Here is a 13459-nt window from a genome sequence, read left to right as displayed (position 1 = left end):
GTTCTATTAATACTTAATTAATTGCTTTTGTTTTTTTAAAGGGTTTTTTTCAATATATGATTAAAATTATATTGAATTTTACGTCTTCTAGTTATAAAAAGTAATTAATGAAGTATTAATTGAACTTGTTTTAGTGTTCTTTGATTAAGGGACACTGATCCTATCCTTTCATCTTCTTTAGCAGTTTTTACGTCTTTTAATTATAAATGATGAAAAAATAATTTAAAACAAATTAAATGATTTTTATAAATAATCTAAATTCAGCACTATTTAAATAATGAAATATTATAAACTGATTGGAAAGACTAAATATCATATATAAGTAACAAAGTACTTAATATTAATGAAAAAGATAATATTAAATCAAAAGATAGAATAAATGATATTGAATTTAATATAATTATCTTCAACATAAACAAAAACATACAAACAAAAATGAAAAACTATTAGTATATACTTTATATTCATTAGTCTTTGTATTTAGTTCATACTCAAGATTATACTAAAATAGCTTTTGACTATGTACTTTCTTCAGACTAGAATTTAAATAAAAAAAATATAAAAGAATAAAAACATTATTTATTACTTAGAGAAATGACAATTATATCCTCTATTTTTATAAGAAAAAAAGAACTTAAAATTATAGTAGTTTATGTCAAGGTTATTTCATAAGAAAACACCTCAAGAAATAGTCCGAGAACAAAAATTAAATATTTCTAAATCTATTAGAGAAATTACAAGAGAATCTAAAAGATTAGAACGTGAAGAAGTAAGATTAACAAATGAAATTAGAAAGATGGCTCGATTAGGAAGAACTAATACTGTAAAGGTAATGGCTGCCGACTTAGTTAAAACTAAAAAACAAATTGATAAACTTCAAGTTGTTATTGCACAATTAAACTCTACTAAAATGAAATTAACAGAAATGAGTTCAATGGTTGCTGTAACAGAAGCAATGAATGGTGTAACTAATGCAATGAGAAAAGTAAATGAAGCAACTAAATTACCAGCAATGCAAAAAGTTATGAATGACTTTGGTTTGTTTCTTTCTTGTTCATAGTAAAATATATTTAATTCAATGTGTAATGTTGTAAGTTATTAATCACAATAACTAATACTAATTTCATAGAAAAACAAAATGCTGAATTAGGAATTAAGAATACAATGGTCAGTGATATGGTGAATGAAGGATATGAAGGAGATGATATTGAGGAAGAAACAGAGCTTGAAGTTGATAAAGTATTAACTGAAATTGGATTAGATGTTGAAAATGGTCTTAAGCCAGTCCCAGAAACTCGTCAAAGAAATACTAGACTTAAAGAAAGAAGACAAGTTCAAATGGAAGGTGGGGTTAAAACAAGGAAAGAAGGTAATGAACAACCTGAAGATTTAGACACTCCAGGGTCTCGAGTTCCTAAAGCATTTAATGAAGGAGAAGATGATGAAGATGAGGATGATATTGTTTCAAGAATAGCCAATCTTTAATTCAAAAGAAATTCTTTAAAGTTCTCAGTTATTATTTGAATTAAAAAAAATTCATTAAAAAAGAAATTTTATAAAGTAACAGAAACAACAGTGTATTTATGTGAAATGATACTCAGAAAAAAGAATACTTGATTTTCGGAACCATTTTATTTCTCTACAACAAAACACAACATTTTCTTTCTTTTGAACTTTTACTTTTTTTCTTTAATTTATCTTTATCTGGGGTTGGTGTAGATGTTTTAGTATGACCGTTACCAACACAAACTCTCACTGCTTGAATCATTACCTCTTTCAATCCTTTTTGTGTTTTAGCAGAACACTCACAAAAGCCATCACATTCAATATTATTTTCTTTAATAAATTCTTGAACGTCGTTAGGAAATATTGGTTTTTGATTCTTAGCTTCTAATTTCTTTATTTCTTCAACACTATCCCTTAAATCTGTTTTTAAACCAACAACTAATGTTCTACTTGAAGGACAGTGATGTTTAACTTCAGGTAACCACTAAATAATTAGTCTTGAACATATTTTTTTAAATTAAAAAACAAAACTTTCTCTGCTATATTATCTAATGAAGATTGTTGAACAACACTATAACATAATAAAAACACATCTGTTGATGGATAAGATAATGGTCGAATACTCTCATATTCTTCTTGACCTGCAGTGTCCCAAATAGCTAATGAAATAACTTCATCTCCTAGAGTAACTGTTGTACTATAATTGTCAAATACTGTTGGAATGTATTCTTCAGGAAATTCATTTTTTGTATAACAAATTAGCATGGATGTTTTACCAACTGCTCCATCACCAACAGCAACTAATTTGACAGACATTTTACCATTTCAAAGTTCATAGTTTTTTTTTTTTATTTTATTTTTTATTAAAAGTATTTACTAATCTATTTTTCTTTTCATTCTTATTTTTAGTTACTATTTAATTTAGTTTTATTTATTATTTTAATAATATTTAAATAATAACGTAATTACCAATACTTCTCTTTCTTTTTTCATCTCTTCCAAAAAATTAGAAAAAGGCAAAAAAGATATTTTGGTAAAAATAAATACAATTGATTTACTCATTGTTGATAAACTGACTCATGTCCTTCTTTTGAAGAAATTTGTGTTTCTTCTATCATCATATCATCAAAAGAATCAAATCTAACTCCTTTATAATTCGGAACATTATTATCTAATTCATTATTTTCTTGGATACGACACCTAACCAAAGGACTCCTATTATAATAAGGAAGGGTTACTGCTCTAGGATGAGTAAAAATAATAGTGTTTGATTTTTGTAATTTAGGGAATTTCTATGAAATAAGTTAATAACTAAAGTCTTGAAAAAATTATCAACAAACACTTATTTTCATTGAATAAGCCCCACAATCCCAAGAATCAGTTATATTATAAAATCTCTCTTTTTCAAAGATATATTGTCTTGAATGTAAGTCCTTTTCTATTCTTGTTACTACACAACTTTGTTTTACTTCATACCACCAACGAGTTAATCGTGGTAAAACACAACACCGAATTGTCCAAATATGACCATTACTCCATGACATTTTCCGTTCAACTCCATCATCAAAAACAATATATAACTCTTCCCCATACGAAGTAACATAATGAATTGAAAAAGTAACAGGTATATCCATGTTTTCTTTGTTTAAACCAGATCTCAAAATCCTTGAAGATAAATAAGACGTTTTGTTCATTAATAATCACCAATTAATCTTGTTGTCTCTTATTCAAAAAATTAGAAACATTAGAACGATTTTGATTTTTACTTGAGTTCTAAAATTCTTGTTTGTTCTATTTTTTTAATTCTATCTTTTTATGAAGAAGAAATAGAAGAAAAAGAAATACGATGAAGTAAGGACAAACACTATTAAAATTATTATTATTTCTATTATGTTATTATACGATAATATTTTTGATTATGAATAAAAATTGTAATTTTCATTGGGTTATCAGTAAAAATAATAAGCTAATACTTACTTGTTTCATAGTTAATAAAATATTATTTGTAAATATAATAACGAAAGAAAAGAATAAAATATATCCTATTTCATTGTTCAAGACTTAAACTTATTAGTTTATTTTTATTTATTTTTTTTTCTAAAATTCAATGTTCATATTCATTATGTAATGACGGTAGTTTTATTTAAATTTTATTATTCGTCCTTTATATTTTTATTATGTATTATTATTTTCATGACATTTATTAAATTCTCTCTTTTTATTACTTCTTTGTCTTTATTACATTATTTTTTTGGTTATTAATATATTATAGTTTGTTGTTTTAATGTGACTTCTTCTTTCTAGTAATAGTTTAATGTATGTTTATGTTTGTTAGTATTTGAGTTGGTAGTTTTGGAGAGTGTTTCTTTCTTCTTACAAATCAAATTGAATTGGTGTAATAAAATAATTATAATTTTTATTGCTTTATAATTGATTAATTTAATTTTTTCGGTTATCACATAACCTTCATTTGATTTTATTATTTTTATAGAGTTGCTATTTATTAATTAGACTATGGTTTATATAAATAATGTGTATTTGATTATTGAAACTATCTCAATATTGCCATTCAAAAGTAATAAAAGAAACAATATTGATTAATTTTTAGTATTTTTCTAATATACAATATTTAAATTATATAAAACTGAATTAAAAATACTTTATGACATAATAATCTTCCTTTAATTGGATGTTAATTCTTTATATCTTAAGATACTTTTCATTTCTTTTGTTTCCGATTGTTTTTGTTTATGTGTATTTTTATTAATGTTCAATTTTTATTCTAAAAGAATAGGCATAAACAAGAGTCTAAAAAATATTCATAGCTTGTATTTTTATTAATATAATATATTATTATATTATTATTCAATTTAAATATTAATAATATGAAGTATTTTGTTATTATTTAATTATTATTTAATACTCAAATAACACTCAATTATAAAGAATATCTTTATTGATATTGAGTTATGGTTGTTGTAAAATAACATTCAGTATAAAAAGGGAATTAAATATTTGTTATTTTTCTTTTTAATAAAACGACTAATTAACAATATATGTATGAAGAAAACTTTCACTTCATGACTTTTATATTCTTTTTATAATAAAAAATAAAATAAATGATGTTGATTTATCTAATATCTAATATCATCATATTTAATGTAAAACTCTTCTTTTAATCAAAGTAATTCAAATAGTTCTTTTAATTTGAAAATACTTTTGTTTTGAAAAAAAAAATAGCAAGGATGGTGTTTTTTATCTAAAAACTTGTATATACTAATAAATTATTATTTCTTCGTTTAAATACTTATTGGTTATGTTATTATAAAATTATTGTAGATAATAACCTAAATACATGAAAATAATTAGAAATAAGTATGACAATTCCTTATATAAATCAAAAATTATAATATAGACTCTCATTACTTCAAACATTCCTTTTTAATTTTGAATAATAAAAACAAACATTCTATTTCTTAAATCTCATATTACTCATTTTATTTTTATTAAATAAATAGAAAAATAACATTAATATATTATTAATTGATTGTTTAAGATGATTTCATATGGTAATGATAAATAAAACCATTTTAATATAAAAATGATATTAAATTATATTTGACAAATACTATTCTTTTCAGTTATTTTTATTTACTTAAGTTTGGTACTTGTTATTGTAAATTATATTAATTTATTTTATTATTAAACATTATGAAAATTTTTCCTGAAGATTTACTATTTTAAATAGTTAAATTATTATTAGTTTAAAAAGACAGAAGTAGAATATAAATGTTATTTGTGAAAACTTTGAGAGAAGTATTTATTATAGTAAACTTTGTAGTAAGAATTAAAGAATATAACATTTTCATTAGTTGTAAATACCTATTTCTAATAGACGTATATAATTTACTTATTTAGTATTTCTATTATTTTATCAATTCACTATCTTTAAAGCAATTGAACTAAATAGTTATTATTAAAAAGATTCCAACTCAATGAACATAGTTTACTCTTCTAGCTAATAAAAAAAAATAATGTTATTTACAAGTTAATAATATAAAATCAAAGAAATTTGAACACAAATAATATTTATTGTTAATTATCAGTTATTTGAGGTTTCTTTAAAGTCTTTTCTTGTTTGTTTTCATTTGCCTTTTTAAAGGCTTCAAAAGGGTCTTCACTGTCTTGCATTTCATCAAAGTTTATTTTACGACTTGGAGTCTTTTTAACTGTCCTAGTAACATTATATATGTCTGCTTCATAATAAGATAAGTTAATTCCAATACCAGAGGAAGAACTACAAAATAATTGAGAAGTCATTTGCCTGAAAAGACCAATGAACTTATTATTTCCAGGATTTGGAGTAAGTTCTTTCAATATATTAAGACAGAGGGAGAGAGCTTCATCTATTTTAGAAGAAGAATGAACAGATTGGATAAATGGAGACATATCGGAATTATTATAGTTTTCATTAATAAAGAATTTTGTTAATGTATTACGAATAATATCTTTATGATCTATTTCTTTGAGCTAAAGTATAAATATTGTTTTGTTAATAGAACAAAGTAAACCTAAAAAACAAACTTCAGGATTATTTTGATATTTAATATTTTCATAGAACACGATATATTGAAAATGAAGATCTCCTATGTCTAATTCATCAAAGTTGTTTAACTTTGTTGCTGTAGTAATAGTATTTCCATTGATTTTAATTGATGTTTTTTTTGTCCGTGGATTAATGCTTACATCTCCTCTTAAATTAACTTGAAATAATGCAATTAATGGTTCAGCATTTGGTGTTAGTCTTATAGAACATAATGAATGACTTCCAATACCATATTCTTTTTCTGGTTTAAAATATAATCGTTGTTGTTCTTTTGATTCTTCTAATTTAGCAATATAACAAGAACAACCATAGTGGTAATCCATTTGGGAGAAATTTTGTTTTATAGCAATTTTAGAAGGAGACATGATATATTCATCTTTTGTGGTATTAGTGTCATTCATCCTTGTTCTTTTATGTTTCTTTTTTTAGTTATTTTAAGTTTTTAATAAAAATTTTTTTTAATTACGTTTTAAAAAACAATTCAATCAACTTTGATTCAAGCTTGAAGGAACAACACATTCCTTTCCAAGTAGTTCTAACTCTAAATCAGAAAACATGTTAATACCTTGACTTAATGCAGATGTAATCTCTTCAATATTTACTGCTTTAAATGATGTTGCTTTCATTCTTAATTCATTTACATCATCCCCAAATTCTTTTAATAGTTGTGTTAAATATTTTTTATTTTGGTTTGCAATTCGTTCTTCTTCATCAATGCTATAACTACTATCTTCTTCTTCACTACTTTTATCTTTTTCTTCACTACTTTTATCTTCTTCTTCACTAGTTATATTGTCTTCTTCACTACTTTTATCATCGCCTTTGCTAACTTCATCATCTTTTTCCAAATCTATTGATAAATCTTCTGACATTGCTTTTGTAACTTTATTATCTGAAGAAGAATCGTTTTCAGATAGTTCTGTTACAGTCTGATTACTTGTTGAAGGTACTGGTTGTGATAACAATTCTTGACTGCTAGATACTTGACTCTTATTAAGTGTTGTTTTTATAACTGGTTGATCGCTTGGTTTTGACTCAATTTCCATTGTAGGTTCTTCAACTCCTTTGATACTTGGATGGGTGGATGATGATGACTCACTTGATGATTTACTACTTGCACCCGATGAGGAGGTTTCACTTTCTGACATGGGGTGTGGTTTTGATTTAATATTTAAAGAAGATTCAGATAATGGTTTAACCTTAGTTGTATTGTTAACTGTAGATTCATTACTTGAAGAAGATGATTCACTTTCTGACATTTGTTCATCTATTTCTTTATTATCTAAAATTTGAGAAGAAGAGACAGAAGAAGAAGAAGAGACAGAAGAAAATGGAGATGATGACGAAGATGTTGAGGATTTACTTTCTGACATTTATTTCAGGGTTTAAAGTTCTAATTATTTTGAGATTAATTTTATGAATAACAAGAATTTTATATAAAAGTGTTATGTAAAGCTGAAAGTTTATTTCTTTTGTAGCAAAGTATATAACGTACCAACATAAGTGCATTATTCGTTTTGTGTCTTTGATGTTAAGAGTTATTTATCTATTTAAAAATAATAAGATTAAAAAAAATAAAAAAAGATGTGGTTGTTGTTAGTAAACTAAAGTCACCCAACCTATTTTATGTGATAACTCTTTTTCTTTAAGAAAAAAAAACTTATAAGCTATTCTCATTTTTAAACATCTTTTTGATAACAATATTTTTAACTACATTGGTTATTAAGTAATTGTTATTAAATAACACAAATTATGAAAAAAAAACTAAAAAAGCTAAACAAAGAAAGTCAGAGAAAATGACAACAAATATTACAGAAATTATCCCATTGTCAGAAAGTAATCAATTAATAATTTACTCAAACAAACGAGCATCAGTAATAAATATCAGTACTACAGAAATTACTTGTAATGTTGATTTATCTGAAAATACTGTACTTACATCATTTCATAAAACTTCTCAATACCAAGGAAATCTTTGTGTAGTTTCCATGTCAGGAACCGAATTCTATACATGCAAAGAAGGGGTGTTAGAGTATATTGGAATGGTTCCACAAGGAACTGAATGTAATGGGCAAGTATTTACTTTCACAGACTGTTCAATGCAAGAAAATCAAGTTGTATTTTCTACAACAGATGGTTCAGTTCTTTTCTTTGAATATTCAACATTAGATCAACAAGCAATTATTCCATTAATCCAAAACTGTATTGAAACAATTGAATATACACAAAACAACGGTATGTTATATGTTATTGATACAAATGGTACATTCTTTTCTCTTGAAATTAATAAAACATTATTTACAATAAAAAGGTGTTATGCTAAAGAAGATCTTCATTCATTTATTCCAATTTTTGATTCTAAAAAAGTACAATTAATACCAACACCAAATGGATGTTTATTATTAATTAATGGCAATGTATTAGAATACATTAAAGATATTCCATCATTGTATCTTTATACTATTTCTGATGCTCAACATGCATGTTCAATTAATGGTAAAACATATGTTTGTACATTAAATGGATTATATGTATTTACACAATGTGACAATGAATCAATCCAATCATTTAAATTAACTTCTCCAACACCTGCAATTAAAACCTTAATACAACCACCTCAAGTTGTTATATTTACTTTAGATTCAGTTCATTTAACACAATTGCCAGTAGTTCATTCTAGACAAACAATAAATGCTCATAAACAATTACCAATTAATTACAAATTATCAAGAATGTCACATGAATATACTTTAATCAACTTAGTTTTTGGATCAGGTAAATCTTTGTATGGTATTGATTCTAATGGAAATATTTTTTATTCACCAAATATTAATCAACAAGAAACAACATTATTTGGTAAAATTAATGTCTATCAGCCAGGTTATGCTCTTTCTTATATTTTACCAAATAAATTATATGGAGTTTTTGGTATGGGAGAAAGTCTTGAAGTTGCACATCTTGAAACACATCAACATGTTACTACTGCCTATCTTTCTTCTGATAAAAAACCTGATGAATGTATTACTTGTATTGACGGAAATAAAATTGACCAATCCGTTTTTGCTGTTGGATTTTATAATGGAATGGTTGCTACTATCAATACAGAAAAAGTATTATTTAAAACATTATATAGTCATTCTCATAGAGTTGTAACAATCAAGTACATTGACAACATAATTGCTTCATTAGATGAAGACGGAAATTTCATTATGGAAGATAATCAAGGTAAAATAGCTAATAACCCAATTAGTTTTGATGTTTTTGGAATGATGTTATTAGTTGTAGAAACTAATTCAGTACAACTCATTAGTCTCAATGATCTAAGTGTTGTGGCGTCATGGGAAATTAGTTCTAATATTATTGATGCAAAGTTTTCAGTTTGTTTTATTTGAATTTCTCAAAATAAATAAATGAAGATTTAACACAGTTTAGTGTGATGGTATGCATGTTGTTGTTGTTTCCAAAGAACGAATAGTTATTTTAAAAAGTAGTGATTTGGGTGTTCTAAATTATATCTCAGTTAATTCAATGTTATCTACTTTAAAATTAAACGCTGAGGTTCATTGCATGACAATCTCAAAAGAAGTACCGTGCCAATTTGCAGTATCTCTAACTGGAGGATATTATATTCTAATTGAACCAAAGAATTATAAAGAATGGAAATATTAATTTATCACTATATTCAATTCAAGTTAACACCCTCTTCTTCATATTTTTTATGACCCATCTCTTCTTTCTTTAAAACTAAACCAACCCATGTTAAACAAAAAATTTATTAAAACAAAAATTATTAAATCTCTATAAAACATACATATATCATTACTAAAAATATTGGTCAAATACCTTTAATAACTGACTATACTTTTTAATATCAGTTCATGGATTTTAGTCAAAAATTAAAATAGTCAAAAACTTTATTATAGTTTTTGCTATAACAAACCCATAGGTTATTAATTTTATCTTTGCCTAGATTATCACTCCAAAAACTCAGTAAAAAAAGACTCTCTTAATATTACTTTATAAAGAAGCTCATAATACCAATAAAAAGAATCAAATTCTAAAATCTTATCTAAATCAATCATTTGAAAATTAAAAGTCAAAGCCTTATAAAAATGAACTTAACCCCCAGAAAACCATTAATGATAGAATATTTGTTTATATAAATATTATTCTTGGTGTTTACAAAAATGAAAACTAGTTATTACACATACTTTATTTTCAACAAATATTATCCTTCTCTTAAATAAAACAAAAACGAGTTATTAAAAATAAACTTATATTTGGTATTACCAAAAAAATAATTATATAATCTAGAAATTCTATTTTATGTTTCATACTTGGAGTTTTTGGCTTAGATAAAACCAAATAGTATTATGCTTGATATGTCTTATAAAAATTGTCATTAACTATTAGATTTTTAATGAAAAGTAAGAAAAGTCTATATTTGACTATGGTTAATTTCTTATCATTCAACATTATTTTAATTTATAAAATAACCACAATTGCTTTTCGTATAAAACTTATTCATCATTTCATTGACTAAACCAATAGACTGTAATACTGCCTTATCAATTTTCTCAAAATAAAAACAAAATAAATTAAGTTGTTATTTCGAAACAACAATACAAACAATACCACCAATAAGAATCAAAGTTCCGATGGCAAAAAATAGAAAGTTTTTCCATCCCCTTATTTCTCCAAAGACTATAATTCCCCATAATGCAGACAAAAGACCAGGACCAGCACAAATCAATGGATAAGACACAACATAAGGTAAGTTAGTATTAGCCACAAACCAACAAACTTGTGCAATAGCCCACATTATTCCGCTGACCATTCCTGGAAGTATTGTTTCCCTGTAAATGAAAGGCTTATTTCGAAACGTAATAATATAACAAATGAAATAAAATGTTGAAGACAAAAAAATGCCCAAGAAATGAGCTAACACATAGTTTATTCCTTCTGGTGAAGCAAGGCCATTGTCTTGTAAATACTTTGCTGGGTCAAATGCCGAACCAAACAATATCCCTGAGGCAATAGCTAGTATTAACCCAACAATCATTTGTAACCATTTTGGCATTGCCTTTAACAATTTGAAGATTGGAGACTCTTCTTCTGATACTAAAATAGTGGTATTTTCTTCTTCTGGTTCTTGTTCAAATGCTTTGTCATTCAATTCTTTAATGTCTTCTTCTTCTGGGTGTTGAATTTCATCACTACTTCTACTCGAAGAAGAAGAAGAATTTTTAGATGTTTCAGCTTTATTTTCTTTACTATTTGATAATTCAATTTCGTTGTCTTTAGCTTCTGCCTCCGCTTTTTTCAAAGCCTCTCTTTCCGCTTTAGTAGATGTTTTAATTAAGGCATAACAAGGAACACTACAAGCTGCCAACACTGCACCAACACAATTAAGCCAGAAAATGTTTACATTATCTTTATCAGAATTCAGTCCAAACCACCCAAATGTCCCAGTTAACCACCCCATAACCATGTTTCCAACACCCCAAATGCCTGGTCCAAGTGAAAGACCTATTAACTGAATCACTGGAACACAAAGTAAGTTACCAGTACACCAAATTAACCCTCCTAACATGGCAAATGGTTCAAAGTAAATGATTCCTTTATTAATAACATTGTAAAACAATAGAGAAAAAATTCCTACAATAAGAATCCCAATACTCATTACCCATTGGAAGAAAAACCCATCTCCTGTTGGAAATTTCTTCACTACAGTGAAGTTACTACCAAAACATAAAACAGCAACTATAACACAGACATATCCTAAGGCTTCATTCTGTTCATCAGCCATATTTTTCACAATCTTTTTTTTTCCAAGAGAAACTTGTTCTTAAATTATTTTATCTTTTCAATATAAAAAGATATGTTAATTATCAAAATCGAAAATAATCTAAAGTTTTTATAAAAATAAAAGTATAATTAAAAGAAGAAATGAATTAAAAGTCTTTTCCATAATCATACTCCATTGTTGGAATGACTGTTGCTAAGAACTTTAAGAAAATCATTAAATAAAGATCAACCCTTGGTGTTTTTCCATCAGCAATCATTTCATCAACACGTTTTTTCATAACTTGTGCATGTCTACAGGGGTGAATATAAATTTCTTTGATATCAAGGAATGGGTGTGTGTCTGTAGTAGCAGTTTGACCAGCATGTGTAGCACTTAAATCTTCAAACATTTGACTCTCAGTAAGAGGCTTATGGTCTTCATCATATCCAAGTAACCATACCTTAGGAGTTCTATCAAAATGAGAGTAAATAATTGAAATATCATATGTCCTTGTTTTGCCAACATCCACAGTGGCAACAGTATCATCAGCTTCTTCTGATAATTCATCAGCATCAACAATATCATCAGCGTCAACAATTTCATCTGAATCTTCTTCAAAAACTTCTTCTGGTTTTTCTTCTAATGGGACTTCAAACTCTTCTCCATCTACTATAAGAGTTTCAGTCTTAGTTGGAGGACCTCCTTGGGCTCTTGTTGCACACCTAATGTTTCGAGTAATTAAAAATTGCTTATCAGCAGGGAGGTAGTCTACAGTTTTTTTACAGTCTGAGGCTCCAACCCATTGCCACGTTCTGTATTTATTGACAAGGAAATCTCCTGCATTAACAAATTCTTCAGGAGTTAAAACACCTTTTTCAATGAATTGACTTTCTGTAAGTGTTGGCTTTACAAGATCAACTGATTTTGTATATGTCTCATAAGCCTTTCGTTTAAGTGTAGAAAGTACAGACATCTTTTATTTCTGCTTTTAAGAGATTTTTAAGTTCCTTTTTTTGTTTATTAAATTATGTTATTCTCAATAAACCATTTTTTAATTGTTTATTTATATTATTCTTCTATTAATTTATTTTTTGAAAATATAATGACACTTATTTCTTTAATCTAATGTGTAAGGATTATTATAAACAGATACACATAAAATAATGTATAAAAGAGATAATGTGAATTATATTCAAAACGATTATTCTAAATAGTCTGGTAGATATCAATTGTAGTATATGAAATGAATAATTGAAAATAATATATAACTAAGAATATTTTTTCATTTTCTATTGAAATAACTAAACAAATTTTAAATATATATTTTGAGTAGCACGGCAAAGTAAGTTCAAATGACAGATAAAGAGTTTTTGCTATTTGAAATAATCAAATATCTATATAGAAAAGATAATAGAAATAACATAACCAATAATAACATAAAAACAATAATAAAAACATAACAGTTAATATGCAAATTAGGTATAATTATCCTCTGTTCATGCTTATTTTGTATTATTTAATAAAAAAATACATTGTGTGTGAATATTTCAAATGAAATA

The 13459-nt window shown here is 25.8% G+C and overlaps 8 protein-coding genes across 8 annotated transcripts; 2 read left to right on the top strand and 6 right to left on the bottom strand.

Moving 5' to 3' along the window:
* Positions 1-652: 652 nt before the first annotated feature.
* ENU1_027940 (SNF7 family protein) lies at positions 653-1485 on the top strand (the record flags this gene model as incomplete). Its single annotated transcript, XM_008857215.1, has 2 exons — positions 653-1037; positions 1130-1485. The coding sequence occupies 2 exons, from the start codon at positions 653-655 to the stop codon at positions 1483-1485; spliced, it is 741 nt and encodes a 246-aa protein (XP_008855437.1).
* Positions 1486-1639: 154 nt separating this feature from the next.
* On the bottom strand, positions 1640-2322 carry ENU1_027930 (Rho family GTPase; the record flags this gene model as incomplete). The annotated part of the gene is made up of 2 exons (XM_008857214.1): positions 1640-1990; positions 2038-2322. 2 exons carry the CDS (start codon positions 2320-2322, stop codon positions 1640-1642), a joined length of 636 nt encoding a protein of 211 aa, XP_008855436.1.
* Positions 2323-2564: 242 nt separating this feature from the next.
* ENU1_027920 (hypothetical protein) lies at positions 2565-3140 on the bottom strand (the record flags this gene model as incomplete). Its single annotated transcript, XM_008857213.1, has 2 exons — positions 2565-2798; positions 2847-3140. The coding sequence occupies 2 exons, from the start codon at positions 3138-3140 to the stop codon at positions 2565-2567; spliced, it is 528 nt and encodes a 175-aa protein (XP_008855435.1).
* Positions 3141-5601: 2461 nt separating this feature from the next.
* On the bottom strand, positions 5602-6513 carry ENU1_027910 (hypothetical protein; the record flags this gene model as incomplete). The annotated part of the gene is made up of 2 exons (XM_008857212.1): positions 5602-6036; positions 6091-6513. 2 exons carry the CDS (start codon positions 6511-6513, stop codon positions 5602-5604), a joined length of 858 nt encoding a protein of 285 aa, XP_008855434.1.
* Positions 6514-6597: 84 nt separating this feature from the next.
* On the bottom strand, positions 6598-7485 carry ENU1_027900 (hypothetical protein; the record flags this gene model as incomplete). Its single annotated transcript, XM_008857211.1, has 1 exon — positions 6598-7485. The coding sequence occupies one exon, from the start codon at positions 7483-7485 to the stop codon at positions 6598-6600; it is 888 nt and encodes a 295-aa protein (XP_008855433.1).
* Positions 7486-7908: 423 nt separating this feature from the next.
* ENU1_027890 (hypothetical protein) lies at positions 7909-9781 on the top strand (the record flags this gene model as incomplete). Its single annotated transcript, XM_008857210.1, has 2 exons — positions 7909-9489; positions 9545-9781. 2 exons carry the CDS (start codon positions 7909-7911, stop codon positions 9779-9781), a joined length of 1818 nt encoding a protein of 605 aa, XP_008855432.1.
* Positions 9782-10718: 937 nt separating this feature from the next.
* ENU1_027880 (hypothetical protein) lies at positions 10719-11921 on the bottom strand (the record flags this gene model as incomplete). The annotated part of the gene is made up of 1 exon (XM_008857209.1): positions 10719-11921. The coding sequence occupies one exon, from the start codon at positions 11919-11921 to the stop codon at positions 10719-10721; it is 1203 nt and encodes a 400-aa protein (XP_008855431.1).
* A 145-nt stretch (positions 11922-12066) lies between these two features.
* On the bottom strand, positions 12067-12873 carry ENU1_027870 (autophagocytosis protein, putative; the record flags this gene model as incomplete). Its single annotated transcript, XM_008857208.1, has 1 exon — positions 12067-12873. One exon carries the CDS (start codon positions 12871-12873, stop codon positions 12067-12069), a length of 807 nt encoding a protein of 268 aa, XP_008855430.1.
* Positions 12874-13459: the final 586 nt, after the last annotated feature.

Source organism: Entamoeba nuttalli (genome assembly GCF_000257125.1).
Source record: "Entamoeba nuttalli P19 unplaced genomic scaffold asmbl_2481, whole genome shotgun sequence".
Lineage (NCBI taxonomy): Eukaryota > Evosea > Mastigamoebida > Endamoebidae > Entamoeba > Entamoeba nuttalli.
The sequence above is the reverse complement of the archived record's forward strand: the minus strand, read 5'-3'. Positions and strand labels throughout refer to the sequence as shown.